The 20,507-nt window shown below is 59.5% G+C and overlaps 2 protein-coding genes across 3 annotated transcripts in view; both read right to left on the reverse strand.

Moving 5' to 3' along the window:
• Positions 1-15,188: 15,188 nt before the first annotated feature.
• Positions 15,189-16,298, reverse strand: RABIF (RAB interacting factor). The gene is made up of 2 exons (XM_054176487.1): positions 16,104-16,298; positions 15,189-15,470 (listed from the first exon to the last, which is right to left on the reverse strand). The coding sequence occupies exons 1-2, from the start codon at positions 16,296-16,298 to the stop codon at positions 15,231-15,233; spliced, it is 435 nt and encodes a 144-aa protein (XP_054032462.1). The 3' UTR covers positions 15,189-15,230.
• A 2,417-nt stretch (positions 16,299-18,715) lies between these two features.
• Positions 18,716-20,507, reverse strand: part of KLHL12 (kelch like family member 12) — a 34,875-nt gene continuing 33,083 nt past the window's right edge. The window contains exons 11-12 of one of the 2 annotated variants that reach the window (XR_008463023.1): positions 19,799-20,175; positions 18,716-19,121 (exon numbers count right to left, since the gene is read on the reverse strand). Coding sequence is in view for 1 of the 2 variants with exons in the window: in XM_054176356.1 (XP_054032331.1) it covers positions 20,049-20,175 (127 nt within the window). In the remaining variant the exon portion in view is untranslated. Of the gene's footprint in view, positions 20,176-20,507 lie in introns of both variants that reach the window. The other variant, XM_054176356.1, reaches the window with a different exon arrangement.

Genomic DNA, 20,507 nt, shown 5'->3' on the forward strand with positions numbered 1-20,507 from the left:
TGCTTACCACAGATGCAGGGAATATGATACTCTGAGATGCTGTGTTTGTGATAAACCTCTGGAGCTGCACTGTGGGGCTGGGGATTCTGGAGGCTTTGGAATGAACCCTCTCTGAATGTACAACTATGAAGCTCTTGCTTTCTGCTCTCTCTCAGAAGCATTAGGCAAATCCTGTGTGCAGATGCACTTCTGGCAGTGAGTTCCTAAGAATGTGATAGGCTTGAACCTGTGGCTGCCTGCTCACCACCTCTGCTGGGCTGGAGATCACCTGGGGGTTCCATGCACGTTTTCCAGCACTCAGACTGCCAACAGCAACATGCTGCATGGATTCACTGAGGTCTTAACTGATCCTCATTCCTAGGCCACAGAAAACCTGCCAGGGTGTGAGGACTGAGTGTGTGCAGCTAGAGTAAAGTGGTTGAATTTCACCACTGAGGGCTCATGCTTCATCAAGACTTCATTTTCTCACCTCTCAGGTTTATCTCACAGGATGTCAGGGGTTGGAAGGGACTTCTGGAGATCTTCCAGTCCAAGCCCCCTGCCAGAACAGGGCCATAGAATCCAGCACAGGGCACACAGAACACATCCAGATGGGTGTTGAAAGCCTCCAGAGCAGGAGACTCCACAGCCTCTCTGGGCAGCCTGCTCCAGGGCTCTGGGAGCCTCCCAGGGCAGAAGTTCCTCCTCATGCTGAGCTGCAACCTCCTGTGCTGCAGTTTCCATCCATTGCCTCTTGTCCTATCCCAGGGCACAGTGAGCAGAGCCTGGCCCTGTCCCTTCCTTGCTGACCCCCAGCCCTCAGCTATTGATAGACATTGATCAGCTCCCTCTCAGCCTTCTCCTCTCCAGACTGAACAGCCCCAGGGCTCTCAGCCTCTCCTCCCCAGGCAGTGTTCCAGGTCCCTTCAGCATCCTTGCAGCCTCCCTTGGACTCTCTCCAGCAGCTCCCTGTCCCTCCTGAGCTGGGGAGCCCAGAGCTGGATGCAATGCTCCAGGTGAGGTCTCAGCAGGGCAGAGCAGAGGCGGAGCAGAAGCTCCCTGGCCCTGCTGGCCACACTCTGCTGAATGCAGCCCAGGAGCCCCTTGGCCTCTTGCCCCCAGGGCTCATTGCTGTCCCATGCAGACCTTGCTGCCCAGCAGCACTCCCAGGTCCCTCTCCCTGGAGCTGCTCTCCAGCAGATCCCCTCCCAGCCTGTCCTGCTGCAGTTGATTCTTCCTGCCCAGCTGCAGGACTCTGCTCTCCTCCTTGCTGAGCCTCAGTAGGTTCTCCTCCTCTCTGAGTGCAAACCCATCCTGTTTCAAGCACCCATCCTCAGTCCTGTGTGCTTCCCCCTGGCTTTACACCTGGCTCCTCGCAGGGGTGTGCAGCCCCTCTGACTGTTTCATGCACAGAAGCTCTCCCTCCCAAGCAGCTCCTTTTTGAAGCCAAGGAAACCAAAGCCAGCTGCCTGTCTGGAAAACTCCTGTGGAGCAGCAGAGCAGGCAAGGGGGAGGTTGGAAGGGGGCTCTGCATGCCCCTGGGCAGTGCAGTTCTTCTGCAGCTGAAGCTGTATCCGTGAGGTATTTCAGTCCAGGCTCAGGGAGGTGCCTGGGCAGCATGAGGCCTTGATCCTCAGGGACAGGATTTATTCTGTGGCTCTGAAAGATTCTTTCAGCCTCTAACATAATTTATTTTATGAATTACTTTCATTCCTATCTGCCAGGTCTGGAGCTGCCCCTGGATGTTGGCAGGGAGCTGGGGAGGCACAGGGATGCTCACAGCAGGAAGCAGCAGGTCGCAGCAGCTGGTTCCTCAGTGGGGATTCACCCCCAGCACCGTGCCCTGTGTGCCCAGGGGCTGGCACTGGGCACTGCCCTCTCCTCTCTCCCACTGCAGCAGGGCACAGCTGTGGCCAGCTGCTGCCTTCATGGCCACCAGCTCATGATTCCTTGTGGCCTTTGCCATCTAAAATCTTGGTTCTTAGCTCACAGACACAAGTGGAGTGGCTGACACAGGAGGGTTGTCCTGCCAGACTTAGGCTGGGAAGTGAGCTGTAGGAGAGCAGTGAAGGGGAAAAGGACCTGGGGGTGCTGCTGGGTGGGAGGTTGACCATGAGCCAGCAATGTGCCCTGGTGGCCAAGCAGGCCAAGGGCATCCTGGGTGGGTTAGAAGGGCTGTGGTGAGAAGGTCAGGAGAGGTTCTCCTCCCTCTCTGCTATGTCCTGGTGAGGCCACATCTGGAATATTTTGTCCAGTTCTGGGCCCCTCAGGTCAAGAAAGACCTCAGGAAACTGCTTGAAAGGGTCCAGCACAGAGCCATAAAGATGATGAAGGCAGTGAGGAGAGCCTGAGGGAGCTGAGGGCTCTGTAGCTTGGAGAGGAGGAGCCTGAGGGTGACCTCATTCATATCACAGCCCTGTGAGGAGAGGCTGAGGGAGCTGGGGTTGCTTAGCCTGGAGAGGAGGAGGCTCAGGGGAGACCTTCTTGCTCTCTCCAACTCCCTGCAGGGAGGTTGGAGCCAGGTGGGGGTTGGGCTCTTCTCCCAGGCACCCAGCACCAGAACAAGAGGACACAGTCTCAAATGGTGCCAGGGGAAGTTTAGGCTTGAGGTGAGGAAGAAATTCTTCACAGAAAGAGTTGTTGGCCATTGGGATGTGCTGCCCAGGGAGGTGGTGGAGTCCCCATCCCTGGAGGTGTTCCAGAGGGGATTGGATGTGGCACTTGGAGCCATGGCTTAGTAGTCAGGAGGTGTTGGGGGACAGCTTGGACTTGGTGGTCTCTGAGATCTTTTCCAACCTTATTGATTCTATGATTCTATGTTTATAGACCTGTGCAGGGTGCTGCCCAGAGGCTGGAGCCAGGCTCTGCTGGGTGATGCCCAGTGGCAGCACAAGGGGCAGTGGTGGAAACTGAGGCAGAGGAAGATCCATGGAGACATGAAGATATTTTTATGTACTGTGAAGCTGCTGGAGCCTGGAGCAGGCTGCCAGGGGGGCTGTGGAGTCTCCCTCTCTGGAGATGTTCAAAGCCTGCCTGGAATTGTTCCTGTGTGACCCTGCTCTGGCAGGGGGTTGGACTGGATGGTCTGTTGAGGTCCCTTCCAACCTCTAACATTCAGTGATGCTGTGAGTGTTGCCCCAGGTACTTCCACTCTTTGCTCTCATTCTCTCCTCATCACCTCCAGAGCAAGCACCCAGGTTCTCTCCTGGTCAGGTCATGCTAAACAGCACCAGGAAAGCACAGGGTTGAGGCTGGGCAGAGGGCTGAGTTGCAGGGCAGGGAAGGTGTAGCCTGGTTAATCATTCACAGCTGTGCCCCTTCCCTTCGCAGAGGTCATTGCTTCGTCAGCAGGCTGCAGGCTCTCTGCTGGTGGGGAGCTGCCTTCTGCAGCAGGCATCCATCCCCCCCACGTGTGCACAGCAAGGGCCTCAGCCCTGCTGATCCTGGGTGCACCTCTCACAGCCTGGCACAGGAACTGACTGCTCCAGCCCCTGTTGGGCTGTGGGGTTCCTCTTTGTGCTGCTGGAGCCTCCTGGCTGCTTTGGTGGAGAGGCAGAGAACCAGAGGTGTGGTTTAGGTACCTGACTCCTGGTGTCACTGTACAGGTGAGGAAGTTGCTAAGGCCATAATGTCAGAGGGCTCACAGTGGATCAGCCATTTCCTGCTGAGCTCAGCAGGATTTCTCTCCTGGGGGCCCATAGCAAGTGCCTTGGGAGGAATGCAGAAGAGGAACAGCATCACTACCTCAAGAGATTCCCCCATCTCCAGAGATTCCCCTCTCAGGGGTCCATCAACCACTGCCCTGTATTTTCTCCTCCCAAACTGCCATTTGGCTACAGGTTTGTGCTTCTCTTTTATCCTCTCCTGCTCCCAGAGCAGCTGAATGTCCTGCCAGGGTCTGTGAAGGTAACCCAGAGTCTCCTCCTGCACTTACAGGAACAGATGGGGTTTAGTGCTGGCAAGGAATCCCTTCTGGATTGTCTGGCCAGGGATCTCCACAGGTTTTGGGGTTGTTTCGATCTTCCTTTGCATGCTGGGTGCAGCCCACCTGGGATCTTCTGATCTGGGCTAACCTCCTCTAGAAGACAGGCTGGCACCCTGTCCAGGGCAGCTCGCTGCAGGCCTCCTGTGGGGCCTCCTATTGCACAGCCCTGACCTTTGGCTGGTGCAAAATACACTCCCAGCTCTGCAGGTGCTGGAGAGGGACAAGGTTCTTGACATCAAGTAAAGCAGCACCTTCATTAGCCTTTGGAGAGCTGGAAGGGGAAGAGAAACAGGGATTTTGTGCCTTTTTCCCCCTCTGTAGACTGGCAGGTGAGGAAGGCTGTTGTGTAAGCCTAGCTAGCAAGAATGAGGACAGCTTCCCTGTGCTGTGTGATGAGATTAGCCCTGGCTGTGGCTGCCTTCTGCCTAAACCAGCTCATCTGGACAGTCAGGTCTGGATGTCACCTGTGGGGTGCATGGCACAAGTGCACAGCAGCTCTGTGTCCTGCTCTGCCTGTGTTGATATGAACCAAATCAATGCTGGCAATCGACAGAGGACAGCCAGAGAGGCCACTGCTGTGCTGGGTTGCAGCTCTCACTGTAGCCCTCCCCCAGCCTGGTGTGCAGGGCACAGCTGGGTCACCCTGCAGCAGGAGGGCACAGCTGGGTCACCCTGCAGCAGGAGGGCACAGCTGGGTCACCCTGCAGCAGGAGGGCACAGCTGGGTCACCCTGCAGCAGGAGGGCACAGCACGCTGCCATGTCCCCAGCAGGCTGCACAGCAGCAGGGAGGGCTGCAGAGAAGCTGCTTGAGCAAGCAGTGGTGACCAGGCCCCCTGGCAGGCACAGGGCTGGGCAGGACACTGCAGATCTTGTCCCTGAGCAGTGCACAGGGCTGGGCCTTGATGGCACTGCAGGGGTTTGCCTCGTCACACACTCCTGCATCTTTCACCTCAAGTGCTGCAGGGGAGAGTGCAGCACAGGTGGAAATGCTTAAGCTGTGCTCCAGCCAAACCACCACAGCAGGACATGGATTCTCCAGGAGGGGTTTGGGAATGCTTGCTGGGTGCCAAGAAGTGTCTTTCATTTGGAGCTGGACACTATCCAACCAGACAGAGCTGAAGCAGTTTCTGACTCTCCCTGTTCCACATGGGCTGGAAGGCCTTAAATGTGGGGCTGATAAGTGCAGAAGCCACAGCTTGAGAAGCTGCCCAGGGAATCCTTCCTCTCCTGAGCACTGAACACGTGCAAGAGGCACATCTCCTCATTCCCTCATTGTCCCCTGCCCGTGCCTGCTCCTGCCCTGCAGCCAGAGTCCAAACAAGAGGGATGTGCTCTGGCTGCCAGGTTGGAAGCCCAAAGGGCTGTGGCTCTCCTTTGGAGAGCTGTCCTGCACAGCAGTCAGCAGAGCTGCAGGGGAATGCACAGGAGATGGATCTGTCAGCAGCACCTTCAGCTCTCTGCCTTCACCATCTGAGTTTGGAACCTTAATGTGCTATTAGTGTGGCTTCTCCTGGGTAATCCTTAAATAAGATCCTGGCTTTAATGGCCTTAAATACATTTCCTGCTCTTAAATCTTACATTATTTGTTCTTCCAACTGTTTTAATGCTGCTCCTGCAAGCATGGACTTGACTACCTGCCTTAGCTTTTCTTCTCTGCAGGTCCACGCTGCAGGGGCTGCTTCTGTGCCCTGCCTGATCCAAACACCACCTCAGCCCTGGCTGCCACTCAGTGCATCCTCCCTGCTGCTCTGTGGCAACAAACCTGGGGCTGACATTTGTCAAAGCTGAAACAGCTTCTCTGTCAGCTCCCCTTCACAAGTCAAGGACCCTCTGAGTTACCCACTGGCAGTGCAGGCCTGGCACTGCTGTGCTGCTTGGGTGCCCTCTGCCTCAAACCACAGCAGCCTTTGGTAGCTGCCTTGCCTGTGCTGGTTAAACCTCTTGGCCTAGGTTCTCTTTGCTACCTGGGAGTAAACTGACCCCAGCCTACAAACTGTGTTGTGTCCTAACCTTTGGGCTTAGATACTGAAGATAAACCTTGTCCTGGGCTGCTGCAGCACCTGGCCTATTTTCTTTTGTGTGGGTAACTAAACTTACCCAGGAGAGCAGAGCTCTCTCTGGGGAGTTAACCTTCCCCTGCTCCAGCACTAGCACCATCTGCAGCTCACTCAGCTTTCCACCGCTTGGGCACTGCTGTCTGTACTCATTTGTGGTCCTTTTGGCCAGGAAAGCAGTCAGCTGCTGGCACAGTTAGAGAAGGTGGCAAACCTCTCACATCCTGTTCTGGCTTGGGCTGGTTGCAGTTCTTGGTAGGAGCTTGCTTGGGGCTGTGTTTTGGGGCTGTGTTTTGGGGCTGTGATGAACATGGTGACAACCCAGGGCCGTGCCAGCTACTGCTGGGCAGCACTTGCTGCTCCTCACTCTGCCCCACCAGTGGGTGAGCTGGGGGTGCACCAGGGGCTGGGAGGGGACACACCTGGGCCAGCTGATCCCAAGTGGCCAAAGGGATCTTCCAGCCCATATGAGGTCACAGCCAGCAAAAGAGGTGTGGAGGGGAGGATAAGAGAGGCTGCCTGGGGCCTGGCTGTGCATCAGTCAGTCAGTGGTGAGCAGTTGTTGCTTTTGCATCACTTGCTTTCCTTTGGGTTTAATTTCCTCTCTCTGCTGTTTTCATAGAAGCACAGAATGTTAGGGGTTGGAAGGGAGCTTTGGAGCTCATCCAGTCCCAGCCCCTGCCAGAGCAGGGCACACAGAACACATCCAGGTGGAGCTTGAAAGCCTCCAGAGGAGACTCCCCAGCCTCTGGGCAGCCTGCTCCAGGCTCCAGCACCCTCACAGTAAAGAAGTTTGTCCTCATGTTGAGGTGGCACCTCCTGAGTCCCAGCTTGTACTCACTGCTCCTTGTCTTGACCTAGAGCAAGAGGGTCCCAGTAGACAGAAGCTGCACTTCATACTGTGGTGCTCTGAGTGCTGGGCACTGGGACCTCACCTCTCCCAGAGCAGGAGCTGTGCCTCAGGTGCAGGCCAGCTCCGTGCAGACTTTCTCTTTGGTGTGAGCACTTCCAGTGCCCAAACCCCAGCAGGGGCCTGGAGTGAAGGGGTAGAACCACAGCCCATGAGTGCTGCTGGTGCTGAGAGAGCCTTGTGGAGCATCAGCACCAGAGCCAGACAGGGGCAGCTGGGCTGCAGCAGGGATGGAGCTGCCAAGGGCGCTGCACCTCCACACTGCTGCTGACACCTGCAGTGCATCTCTGTCCTGGTTACTCCTTATCAAGGGAGGTTCCTTGCTCCAGAGTCTGAAGCTGCTCTTTTTTCTCCAAGCATCCTTTCTCCTTAGGAGTTAGGCCCTGTGTTTGCTGAGTCCCAGCACCTCTGCCCTTCTGCCCTTTTTGGGGCTAGCCCCTTGGGCCTGCCCCAGCCTGCCAGAGAACTGAGTCACAGGAACACAGAATCACAGAACGGTTGGGGTTGGCAGGGACCTCCAAAGCTCAGCCAGTCCAAGCCCCTGCAGTCACCAAGGACATCCTCCACTAGATCAGGTTGCCCAGAGCCCTGTCCAGCCTCACCTTGAAGAGATGAGGCCTGGGGCCTCAACCACCTCCCTGGGCAGCCTGTTCCAGTGCTCAGCCACCCTCATGGCAAAGAATTGGTTTTCCTCACATCCAATCCAAACCTCCTCTTCTCAAATCTAAACCCATTGTCCCTTGTCCTCCTGCCTGTTCTAGAGAGCAGGAGACACAGGCTGCTCCCTCCCCAGCACAGCAGGCAGCAGTGAGCTCCTGGAGCCACGTCCTCAGGCTCCACTGCCAGGCTCCACTGCCAGGCTCCAGACTAAGCAGAGGTTCTGCAGTGAGCTGTGGTCTGGATGTCTGCCATGGAAGGAGCAGGCTGCTGATAGCACTCCAGGCTGCTGATAGCACTCCAGGCTGCCGATAGCACTCCAGGCTGCCTGCAGAGCCAGCTGCCCAGGGGGGCAGGATGCCTGTGCTGACACGGCTTTGCCGAGCTCCCCCTGCTCTCAGGGCATCTCTTCCAGCTGGGTCTGCAGGAGGGCAGAGGGAGGCTCCTGGCAGCACTCCGGAGAGCTCTCTGCCTCTGCACGCCCAGCATCAGGGCCAGCAGCTCTCTCCCTTCCTCCGGGGGAATTCGGAGGCTCCTGGAAGATGAACATGAAAGGAGAAGCAGCAGCAGAGCTGAGTGTTCACACACTCCCTGCTGCCTCTCCAGCGAGCAGAAGCCTGGTAAACACATCCGTGCAGGGCTGTCCTAGCACAGCTTCCCCCCCCCCCCGGGCCATGTGGCTCTCATCGACTCCACAAATGGCCCTGAAAGGCTTCCGAAGGACAGGCTCTGCCCTGCCAGACCCGCGCCCGCAGGCAGGCTCTGGAGCAAACAGGGCTCTGGCTCTTGGCTTTGGCCTCCTCTGGCGGCTGATCAGCAGCTGCTGTGCCCACAACGTGTCCTACTTTCGAGCCCAGCTGCGTTCAGGAGGCCACAGCTGCTCCCCTCCACCCCCAGCATGATGGTCATGGCTGATGGGGCTGTGCCAAGCAGGGCAGGGGCACTCTGTGCTCCTCCATGCAGAAGCTGTCTCTGAACAGCTCCTGTTCGGCTGAAGACAACCCCTGAAGCTCCTTGGAAGTGCTCATGTGATGATCAAGGGATCAGGCCTCTGCCACAAGCTGGTTTGGACTTGCAGTGCTTCAGAAGCTCAGCCGCAGCAGCCCCTAGGTTGGATTCTGCCACTCTGAAGGAAGCTGTAGGAAAGCTGCAAGAAATCCTTTTGCCAGAGTCTGCTTCCCCCTCTCAGGAGATGGAAGGGCTGCCCCAGGGACCCAGGAGCCTGCTCACCCTTCCACAGAGATGGCATCCTGGCAGCACCTGATTTGGACCTGGGGCACGGCCAGAGAGTTGGCAGCCCCCAGTGCCAGCCTGCAGGGCTCCTGCCTTGGCTTCCCTGCCTCACCCCAGGGGTGCAGCCCAGCAGCTGAGCTGCACTGCTTGGTACCAGGTCCAGCTGCTCTCTGGGAAGCTCTCTGGCTTGCAGCTCAGCACAGGAGGACTTTGCTGAAATGTGTAACAGACTCTGTTGGTTAGGAGGAGCAGGAAGCTGCCTTTTGTCAAAGCCTTCATTTTCTCTTTGCACACTTGTGGCAGGTTCCACTCATCTGCTGTGGTTTCCTTCCATGCTCCCCTGCAGCTGCAGAATACTTGGTGGTTTCAGGCCAAATCCTTGGTGGTTTGGTGTTCCTTTGATTTTGGGGGTTGGCCTTTATTAACCTGGCTTTGCTGGAGGCAGGGAAGCATTTCCCTGCACCACTTGTTGAAGGACCCTGGAGCTATTTCCTCTCTATTGTTTCCTTTCCTCCCACTTTTCTTGTTCCTGCCAAGGAGTGCAATGTCAGCCATGGAAAATGACCTTCAGAAAACACTCACAATAGGTTTCAGATGTTCCTCTTCTCCCAAGCACTCCCACATGGAAGAACCTGCCCGTGTCTGTCACTCTCCAACAGTCCTGCTCCACAGTGCTGCTTAGGGAGGGAAGCAAGGCCAAGGTCTGTAGGAGGAATGCCCCCAAACCACTGTCCCTAGCAGAACTGTCCTTGTGGTTATCAACCCACAGCTCCTCTCTGAGCTCCTCCTCTGCATACCTGGTGGCAGCAGATTCTGCAGGCACACTGAGCTGCAGGAACTGCAGAGACTGTACCCAAGCCCTCCTGGTGGCCTGGTGGGGACCAGCTGGATAGCAGAGCTCTAGAGCACAGCAGAGAGGCAAACAGCAAAGCCTCCTCCAAGCTATGACTTCCAGGTCCATGCTGTCCCAACTGCTCTGCCAAAGACTTCTGCTAGGAGATTAGCAAGCATGGAGAGGCCTTGGGTGCTGCCAGGCCCAGAAACCAAGAGCTGGGGACAGAAGAAGCCTTGACTGCAGTTCCTGCTCCAAGAAGCGTTTGGCTGTGGCAGTGAAATGAACCTAACTGAGGGCAGGAATTGTGTGAATGGGACCTGGTAGCCAGGGAGGACTTGGGGCAGTCATCCAGGGCTGCCAGGCTGACCTCACAGCCTCCTGCTGCCAAAAATGGGAAGACCTTCATGCCTCCCAATTATCTCATGCAGGCTGCAGAGCTCAAACTCCCATCTTCCAGTCCAGCAGCCCAAGAAAAGATTTAGCCTAAGCAAAGCTGCCAAAGGGCTCATCAGCTGGCTCCAGGGAGAGGCTTGGGTGGGAGAAGGAGAGAGGTGCAGTTAAACCACCTCTTAGTGTCAGCCCAAGCCCAGAACTTGGTTGTGGGGGCTGTGAGCCAGTCTCAGCACTCAACTCAGAGTGGCACAAGATGTTGTTAGCCATCATAAATACACTTAGGATACATAAATCCCCAGCCAAGACAATCAGACATGCCTCACATCCAGACTGGGAAGCAAGCAGCCAAAATGGTCGTCACTGGTCCCCACTGGCCCCAGCTGCTGGAGGTTCTGTGTGGTGGGATCAGCTGGGTGAAGCTTTGTTCCCTCTCTTGGCAGTGCCACAGCTGCTCAACAAAGCAGTCTGCACAGCTGCTTCTGCAGGAAAATTCACTTCCCAATGACTTTTGCAGTACCCTGCAGATCCAAGTGAAGGCTTCTGCTCTATCTTGATGATAGGCTGCAAGATGAGCAGGTCCAGGGGAGGCCAGGAAGCTGATCAGAGGCTGGAAAACCTCCCCCATGGGGACAGCCTGGGAGAGTTGGGGCTGTTCAGCCTGGAGAGCACCTCAGAGCTGCACTGCAGTATCTGAAGGGGACCTACAGGCAGGCTGGGCAGGGGCTGTTTCCAGGGGCTTGCAGTGATAGGCCAAGGGGCAATGGTTTGACACTGGAGCAGGCAGGTTTAGGTTGTACATCAGGAGGAAGCTCTGCACCATGAGGGTGGTGAGACACTGGCACAGGCTGCCCAGGGAGGTGGTTGAGGCTCCATCCCTGGAGACATTCAAGGTCAGCCTGGCTGTGTCCCTGGGCAGCCTGCTCCAGCTGGAGCTGTCCCTGCTGCCTGCAGGGACGACCTTGGAGGGTCCCTTCCAACCCGATGCAGTCTGTGAAGCTGTGGATGAGTGTCAAGAGGCCTTACAGAAGTGCTTTCCTCACCTGAAGGCTGCCTCTTGCCTATCCTTTTCCTCCAGGGAAACATCAGTGAGAAGATTGTTTACTTGTGAGGCTATCCAAGCTTTTATTAGCTCATTAACACTAAACCTGCTTAGCACTTCATTAGGTGCTCCCAAATGAGGTGGGGGTGGCTGTTGCAGAACACCCTCTCCCCACAGCAGGTTTGCCACTGCAGACATTCTCCTCTGGAGCTGCCTGGGCTCCACACAGTGCTGCCTCCTTCTCCCTCTCCACCATTCCCCCACCCCAGCTCAGGATATGAACTAGCCCAGGCCCTGAGCATCAGCAGTCAAACTGCATGGCTGCACCAGGTCCTTGTGCTACCTGGACTTGGGAGGTGTCTCTCATGGCTTCCCCAAGCTGCAGGAAGCCAAGACCCTACCTGAGGTTGAAAGATCCCAAGATCTCATGGACCAACCTTTCCTCCCTGTGAATTCCCAACAGGCTGCACATTCCTGCTCAGCATTTCCACAGCCTGTGGGATCCTGCTTGACATTTAGATCCAGCAGGACCCCAGCCTGGACCCTGTGGAAGGTGTATCCATCCAGCACATCCTCACCCTGCAGGGCAGGAGGAGCTTCCATTACCACCACTGAGCAGTGCTGCTTGGGAGTGGATTCCACTCACTGCCCAAGTGAAGTGAAGATCACCTCTGACCCCAGGTCTCCCACCTGGGAGGGAAGAATCGACTGCAGCAGGACAGGCTGGGAGGGGATCTGCTGGAGAGCAGCCCCAAGGAGAGGGACCTGGGAGTGCTGCTGGGCAGCAAGGTCTGCATGGGACAGCAATGAGCCCTGGGGGCAAGAGGCCAAGGGGCTCCTGGGCTGCATTCAGCAGAGTGTGGCCAGCAGGGCCAGGGAGCTTCTGCTCCGCCTCTGCTCTGCCCTGCTGAGACCTCACCTGGAGCATTGCATCCAGCTCTGGGCTCCCCAGCTCAGGAGGGACAGGGATCTGCTGGAGAGAGTCCAAGGGAAGCTGCAAGGATGCTGAAGGGGCCTGGGGAGGAGAGGCTGAGAGCCCTGGGGCTGTTCAGTCTGGAGAGGAGAAGGCTGAGAGGGATCTGATCAATGCCTATCAATAGCTGAGGGCTGGGGGTCAGCAAGGAAGGGACAGGGCCAGGCTCTGCTCACTGTGCCCTGGGATAGGACAAGAGGCAGTGGATGGAAACTGCAGCACAGGAGGTTGCAGCTCAGCATGAGGAGGAACTTCTGCCCTGGGAGGCTCCCAGAGCCCTGGAGCAGGCTGCCCAGAGAGGCTGTGGAGTCTCCTCTGGAGCCTTTCCAGCCCTGTCTGGATGTGTTCTGTGTGCCCTGTGCTGGATTCTCTGCTCCTGCTCTGGCAGGGGGCTTGGACTGGAAGAGCACCAGAGGTCCCTTCCAACCTCTAACATCTGTGATCCTGTGATCTTGGGATTGCACGTGGCACTTGGTGCTGGTCTGGTCATGGGGTCTGTGGTGACAGGTTGGACTCGATGATCTTTGAGGTTTGTTCCAACCTTGGTGATCCTGTGATCCCTCCAGGAAGCCTTCTGCTGACTGGGAAAAGCTGCTGCCACCACCTCAGCTGCACACCAGGGCCAGCCCTCAGTATCAATCCACATGGAGCACTTCTCTGAGCAGCTTCATTCGCTCTGCTGATGCCCACGAGCCTGCCCAGCACTGCCTTCTACACACAGCTGCTGCCCAGCACCCTTCACGCTGCAGTGGCAGCGCTGCTCAGGCCCCAGCACACAACCAGCCCAGAGTGCAAATCCAAGTGGCCTGACCCCACCCTGTGCTGAACCCAGCTGGAGCTCTCCTGCCCTTCTAAATGCCCTTCCCAGATGAACCTCTTCAGCCTCAGGGCTGGAGACAAAGCCAGGGGGAAAGCAGTTTGCAACTCTGCATCTGCCCAGGACTGGACTTGCCTCCCAGCCCAGTGAGAGCCTTCATCTCCAGCTGTGCTTCCACTAACAAACCACAGAATGCTCTGGGTTGGAAGGGAGCTCCAAAGCTCAGCCAGGCCAAGCCCTGCAGCCAGCAGGGACATCCTCCACCGCATCAGGCTGCCCAGAGCCCTGTTCAGCCTCACCTTGGATATCTCCAGGGATGGAGCCTCAACCTCCTCCCTGGGCAACCTGCTGCAGTGCTCCAGCAGCCTCCTGGTGCAGAACTTGTTCCTAACATCCAAACTCCTGACTGCCCACAGCAGAGGTTTTGGACAGAGCAGGCTCAAAGCAGCCAAGATCTTCATTGCTCTACTTCTGCAGTGTCCAGACCCTAAGGGTGCAGGTGCTCAGGCACTGGCAGAAGGTCTTTTCTCCCTCACCTACTGTCAGGATGCTTCTCTGGAAGACTCCCCCCAAAGCTGTGCCTGCCAGCACAGCTCTCCTAGGAGAGGACTGAAGGTCTCCCCCACAGCCTTGTGGCAGCAGTGCTGCTGAGCCTTGCACAGAACCCATCTGGGGCTTGGTGCTAAACACAACTTCCCCATCCCAGCACAATGAGAGCTGTGCCTCAGAGCTGCATTGGTACCCAGAGTGTTTATTAGCAGAGTAGAGACACATCTCCTGCAGCAGCCCAGCTGCCCTGCGGCCCAGGGTGACCACCAGAGCGCTGCTGCCATTCCCACACGTGGAGAGTGCAGGCTGGGCCACAGTGCCCCAGGGATGCACACAGTGGGAACCACAGCTGCTGCAGCCTCCCATCTCCAGCCAGCTCTGTGCCCATCTGTGACAAGGCAGAGACCAAAGCTGGACACAGCATCCCAGCACTGCTCCCACCAGCTGCTCTCACAGCAGAGAAGTTCCTTCTGGCTGCTCTGGTCAGCACACCCAGGGCTGTGGTGACCTTCTGCTCTGACACATGTGGTCAGCAGATGCTGCTCATCCAACGACTCAAATCCTTTTCAGGCTGGAAGCTCTTCACTCCTGCTGCCTGGCAGTGCCATTTGCCAGCCTGCCAGCCCAGGCTGCCTGCAGACTCTGCCTGCACTGTGCTTATCTCCAAGCACTCAGGTGACAGAGCACACTGTTGGTCACAAGGCCTTGCACACACCTGAGGTGCCAGATGTTCTCCCAGGGCACAGCTGGCAGGTGGGATGGGCTTCAGGCAGCCCAAGTGTTAGGGGTGTGGGGCAGGCAGCATTTCTTCTGTAACTCAGCAGAAGACACAAGCCTTAAACTCCAGCACTGCTTTGGCTGTAGCTCAGCTTCAATGCAGCAGCCCTGCCCTCCCCTCGCCCTCCTGCCAGCACCCACAGGGACAGGGCTGCACCACAGGGACAGGGCCCTGCCACAGGGACAGGGCCGTGCCACAGGGACAGGGCTGTGCCACAGGGACAGGGCCCTGCCACAGGGACAGGGCTGTGCCACAGGGACAGGGCTGTGCCACAGGGACAGGGCCCTGCCACAGGGACAGGGCTGTGCCACAGGGACAGGGCCGTGCCACAGGGACAGGGCTGTGCCACAGGGACAGGGCCCTGCCACAGGGACAGGGCTGTGCCACAGGGACAGGGCCCTGCCACAGGGACAGGGCCCTGCCACAGGGACAGGGCCCTGCCACAGGGACAGGGCCGTGCCACAGGGACAGGGCCCTGCCACAGGGACAGGGCTGCACCACAGGGACAGGGCCGTGCCACAGGGACAGGGCTGTGCCACAGGGACAGGGCCCTGCCACAGGGACAGGGCCCTGCCACAGGGACAGGGCTGTGCCACAGGGACAGGGCTGCACCACAGGGACAGGGCCGTGCCACAGGGACAGGGCTGCACCACAGGGACAGGGCCGTGCCACAGGGACAGGGCTGTGCCACAGGGACAGGGCCCTGCCACAGACTGCCCAGCCTGGGACATCTGAGCACGTCTGGGACACAGCACACAAGGGAGCAGTGACAGAGAGCAGGCAGGCAGCGAGGGGCTGAGCCCTATGGCACAGCTGTGGGCCGGGGGACCCTCCCACCCACAACATCCACCCCAGGGGGGTCAGGCAAGGAGCCGGCCGTGCGGCGCTGCGCTTCTCGGCGTGGGTCAGTTGGCGGAGCCGAGCCGCGGGGCAGCCGGGGCGCGGGCCCGGGCTGAGGCCGCCGCGGGGCGGCGGGGCGGGAGGGGCTCCGGGCGGCCGCGTGCAGCCCCCCGGCCCCGCGCCGCGGTCACTCGTGGGCCACGCGCTCCAGCGCCACGTAGAAGCTGTCCTTGTCGTCGAGGCAGTGCCAGCCGATGGGCCCCGCCTCGCAGTCGGCACACACCAGGAACTTGACGTTGCCCACGTCGCGGGTGAAGCCCACGTTCTCGAAGGAGAACATGTCCCGCACCAGCCAGTGCTCGCGCACCACGTCCCCGCCGCCGCCCGCCGCCGCCGCCGCCTTCTTCCGCATGGCTGGCAGGAGGAGCTGCGGGAGACACGGCCTCAGCGCCCGCCCGCAGGGGGCGCCCTGCCACCCGCCCCACCGCCGCCCTGCCCTGCCCTGCCTGCAGGGGGCACCCTGCCCTCCCAGCCCGCTGCTGCCCTGCCCTGCCCATAGGGGGTGCCCTGCCCTACTGCCCCACCACTGCCCTGCCCCGCCCTCAGGGGGTGCCCTGCCCTGCTGCCCCACCACTGCCCTGCTCTGCCCTCAGGGGGCGCCCTGCCCTCCCGCCCCACCGCTGCTCTGCCCTGCTCTGCCCTCAGGGGGCGCCCTGCCCACCCACCCCACCCCCGCCCTGCCCTGCCCCACCCACATAGGGCACCCTGCCCCCCCACCCCGCCACCCTGCCACTGCCCCGCCCCGCCGGAGGGGGCGCCCTGCCCTCCCTTCCCGCCACCTTGCCCCGCCCCGCCCCGCCGCAGGGGGCGCCCTGCCCTCCCTTCCCGCCACCTTGCCCCGCCCCGCCCCGCCCCGCCGCAGGGGGCACCCTGCCCTCCCTTCCCGCCACCCTGCCACTGCCCCGCCCCGCCGGAGGGGGCGCCCTGCCCTCCCTTCCCGCCACCTTGCCCCGCCCCGCCCCGCCGCAGGGGGCGCCGCTCCCTGCCCGCGTCCCGGTACCTCTCGGCGGGCGAAGGTGGCGGCGCCGGGCAGCAGCACCCGGGACCCGCAGCGCTGGCACAGAACAGCCTTCAGGTTCCGTCCCTGCGCGCACACCAGCTCGGCGGAGCCCCGCGCGGCAGCGGGAGGAGCAGGGGAGGGAGGGGAGGGAGGGGATGCCGCCGGCGGCTCCATCCCCGCGCAGGTCGCCGCCATCGCCGCGCAGCCGCCCGAGGGGCGGGGCCAGGGCAGGGCCGGCGGGCGGCGCCGTGCGCATGCGCCGGGCAGAGGCTGCTGGCGCCCCCTGGCGGCCCGGCGGCCGCAGGGCAGGTCCCGGCGCGGCTGCGGGCGCTGCTCAGCGGCTGCCGTGCGCTGAAACCGCCGGGGTTAGACTCACAGAACCGCAGAGCTGCCAGGGCTGGAAGGGAGCTCCAGGCTCAGCCAGCTCCAACCATGGGCAGGGACACCTCACCCCACAGCAGGTTGCTCACAGCCACCTCTAGCCTGGCTGCAAACACCTCCAGGCAGGAGGCTTCCACCACCTCCCTGGGCAGCCTGTGCCAGGCTCTCACCACCCTCCTGGGCAACAACTTCTTCCTAATGTCCAGCCTGGATCCACGCCCCCCCCCAGTCCTATCACTGCCTTTGTGGTGGCTTTGTGGTGATTGCATCAGCATCTCTGAGGGCCCAACACAAAGGAACATTGCAGAGCTTCAGCAGAGTGCATGAAGAGAGGACAGAGCGATGCAGGGGGTAACACCATCAGCAAGGAGGAAGAGCCTGGTCAGATGGGGGGAGAGGGAAGCAAGCCCTCTACATGGCCCAGGTGAAGCCCCTGCAGGTTGCAAGCCACAGCTGAAGGTGTGGCATCAGCACCTCGGTGCCACCTGGCAGTCAGGGTGAGCTGAGCTGCAGCTTTCCGATGACCCCTGCCCATCAAACCCCTGCTGCATACCAGCCTGTGGTCCACAGCTGCTGCTGGGCAAGGCTGTGCTGAGCTGGGCAGGGTCTCCATGGTCAGCTGTTGGCTGGGGGCTTGTCTTTGGTACACTCTCCTGAAACCTCTCAAGAAACAACCAACCTACCAAGGGGTCCTTGGCCAGTTCTCAGTGTTCTGGGCCTGGAACTTCATGCTTGAATTCTGCATGGTAGAATCTCCCCCAGGACTGCTCATGAGGCACAGCCCTTCCCTCTTGCTGGCCTGTGGGAATCGAGGCCAACTTCTTCCCAAGTGGAACATTGTACTCTTGCTTTTGCCTGCAGCAGAGCCTCTGCACTCCCTGTCTCTTGCCATGCATGGATGCAGACCCCCCTGGGGATCTGTGCTGCTCATCAGCCAGCTGGAGATGCCAGCTCCTTTTCAACCCCTTTGGTACATCTCGTCCCAGGAAGGCAGTGATGAGCTCTGCTGGCCCTGGTGAGGAGGGTGATGTCCTGCTGTGACCCAGTTCTGAGGCTGGCACTGCAGCCTGCAGAGCTTCAGCAGCACACACTGGAGAGTTTTGTTCGGCACAGGTCACTTCTGTAGCTGAATCCCTTCAGAGGCCTTTGCAGGAGAGTGGTGCTGGCCAGGAAGGGAGAGAAGCCAACACCACCATGGCCATTAAACCATGTCCCCAAGTGCCCCCAAGTGCCATGGCCACCTCCAGGGACAGGGACTGCACCACCTCCCTGGGCAGCCTCTGCCAAGCCCTGACCACTCTTGCAGCAAAGAATTTTCCCCTCATGTCCAACCAGAGCCTCCCCTGGCACAATTCCAGGCCATTGCCTCTCACCCTACACTTGTTACCTGGGAGCAGAGCCCACGCCCCCCCCCGGCTCCAGCCTCCTCTCAGGGAGCTGCAGAGAGCAATGAGCTCTCCCTCAGCCTCCTCTGCTCCAGGCTGGGCATCTCCAGCTCCCTCAGCTGCTCCTCCCCAGCCCTCTTCTCCAGCTCTGTTGCCCTTCTCTGGCCCTGCTCCAGCCCTCAATGTCCTTGGCGTGAGGGGCCCAGAACTGAACCCAGTGTTTGAGATGTGGCCTCAGCAGTGCCCAGCACAGGAGCACAATCCCTGCCCTGCTCCTGCTGCCCACGCCACTGCTGATCCAGGCCAGGCTGCTGCTGCCCTTCATTGCCATCTGGGCACATCCTGACTCATCCTCAACTCATCAGCCAGCACCTCCAGGTCTTTCTTTGCTGGGCAGTTTCCAGCCACTGTCCCAAGCCTGGAGCCTTCATGGGGTGGTTGTGACCCAGGAGCAGCACCCAGCTCTTGGCTTTAACAACTCTCATCCCACTGACCCCAGGCACGGATCCAGCCTGGCCAGGTCCCTCTGCAGAGCCTTCCTGCCCTCCAGCAGATCACCACTGCCACCCAATGTGCTGTCATCAGCAACCTTACTGAGGGTGCCCTGAGCTCCAGGTCAGATGTAAAGAGGCCTGGCCCCAGCACTGGTGAGCAGCCACCACCTGGAGTGAACTCCATTCCCATTTCTGTGCTGGGGACCTCAGCAGGTGGAGTTGTTCCCTACCCCCCCTGACGCTGCGGGGCAGAGGGCAGCTGATGGTGGCTGCCCCAAGCTCCATCCTGGGGCTTGCAGCCAGCCTCCAGCCAGCAGCCAGGTAGAGAACTGAAGCAGAATTCCCTCTGGCTCAGGAAATATTTTATTCTTTATATTTTCATTAAAAAATAAACAATAGGAAACAGAACCACAGAACACTTTGTGTGATAGAACAGAGGCCGAGGGGAGCGGTGCTGAAAGTGCATCGTTGCAGTCATGCTACCAGCCCTGAGCCCACCCTCAGCCCCAAGCAGGAGGCAGCAGCAAGCTCCACGAGCAGCACTACACAGAGCCCAGGCACTGCAGGGGGCAAGCTGATGGTGCAGGAGAGCTCCCAGAGACATGCTGAGAGCTCTGTGAGCAGGAGAGGAGGCTCTCACCTGGGGCTCGTGGGGCAGGTGGTGTGGAGTTGGGAGGCTGGGGAATGAACAGCTGAGGACAAAGGGCAGGACCCAGTCCAGGATTTCACTCCAAAATGGCCCAGGAAGCAGAAGAATCCTAAGTGAAAGTCAACACAATGAACCTGACTGAGAGGCTGATGTGGGTGTGCTGGACACAAGTGGCCCAGGGACCAACCCCAGCTGCTGACCAGCAAGTTCCACAGGGGTAGGAGCAACTGTCCCTTACTTTCAGGGCCTCTGCAGGATGACCTCCCCACAGGGGTGGGGGCAAAGGCACTGCTGCACCCCAGGAAGGTTCCTGCTGCCAGGAGATGCAGAGCTCTGCAGCTGGGGCTGCTCAGCTCTCTGAGGAGCTGTGCTGAGCACGAAGGCTGCAGACCTGCTGCTGTGCCAGGCAAAGAGCTCTGCCCCCTGCCCTCTGCCCCTGCAGCCTCAGGCTGTTGGGTCTCAGTAGTTGACAGCTTTAAGCTGCGACTCCCTTGGGTGCAGAGCTGAGGGCCCTGCTGCCCGGCCTGGCGCTGCGCCGCGCGCTCCAGGAGCAGGGCACACATTCAGTATGTACAGGAGGGGCTGAAGCTGGGGCAGGAGAGCAGCTGGGTTCAGGGTTCACACGGCTGGGAGCCACCAGAGCAGCTGCCTGGGCTGCAGAGCCCAGCCAGCTCTATGTACACGTCCTTGGCAGCGTTCACCAGGCTGGCTGGCACCAAGGCCAGGGGCATCTCTGCTCTGCCAACAGGCTGAGCCACAGCAACAGCAGAGAAGGCAGCTCCTGACCTGCTTCAGCACCTTCCTTCCTCCAGCTGCTTCAGCACCTTCCTTCCTCCAGCTGCACAGAGCCCCCGATCTCAAATGACTGCTGAGGTGACACAGCTATGCACATGCTCGAGTCAAAAGCAGCACAGAAAGCTGCTCTTCTGGTGCCTATTGCCACAGCATCTTCAGCCCTGGAGAACAGTCACTGCATCTCCTGGGACTCTGCCTCCAGCTGAGGCTCTTCAGAACGCTCTCTGCGAGCCCCCCCAGGTCACTTCTCCCGGAGGACGCAGACCCCAGCGTCGCAGCGCTGCATGCCCAGGGAGGTCACCACCTCCCAGCTGTCGATGATGGGATCGTAGCACTCGATGCTGCTCAGCAGGGAGTTGCCATCATACCTGCAGGGACAGGAGGTTAGAGGTGAGGGACCCTGCTGAAGGAAGAGGTTGAGGCACTCAGAGCCCTTGCTGGGAGGCTGGGCAGCTGCCTACAGCAAGAGCGGCCTGAAAGGAACCAACTGCATTGGGCTGCCTGCTGCTGCCTGCTGCTGCTCTGCTGCCTGCCCTGGCTCTGCACCATCAGGCTGCCTGCTTGCGTTGGGCATGGTTGCTGCAGCCACAGTTCTGAGGGCAGCAGCTGGACGCCTGCAGAGTGCATGGGAACACAAAATACTTTCTAGCTGAGCAACTGCACGCTGCAGGGAGCAAAGCAATCACATTCCATGGGTGCC

The sequence above is a fragment of the Dryobates pubescens genome, chromosome 35, assembly GCF_014839835.1.
Source record: "Dryobates pubescens isolate bDryPub1 chromosome 35, bDryPub1.pri, whole genome shotgun sequence".
Taxonomy (NCBI): Eukaryota; Metazoa; Chordata; class Aves; order Piciformes; family Picidae; genus Dryobates; species Dryobates pubescens.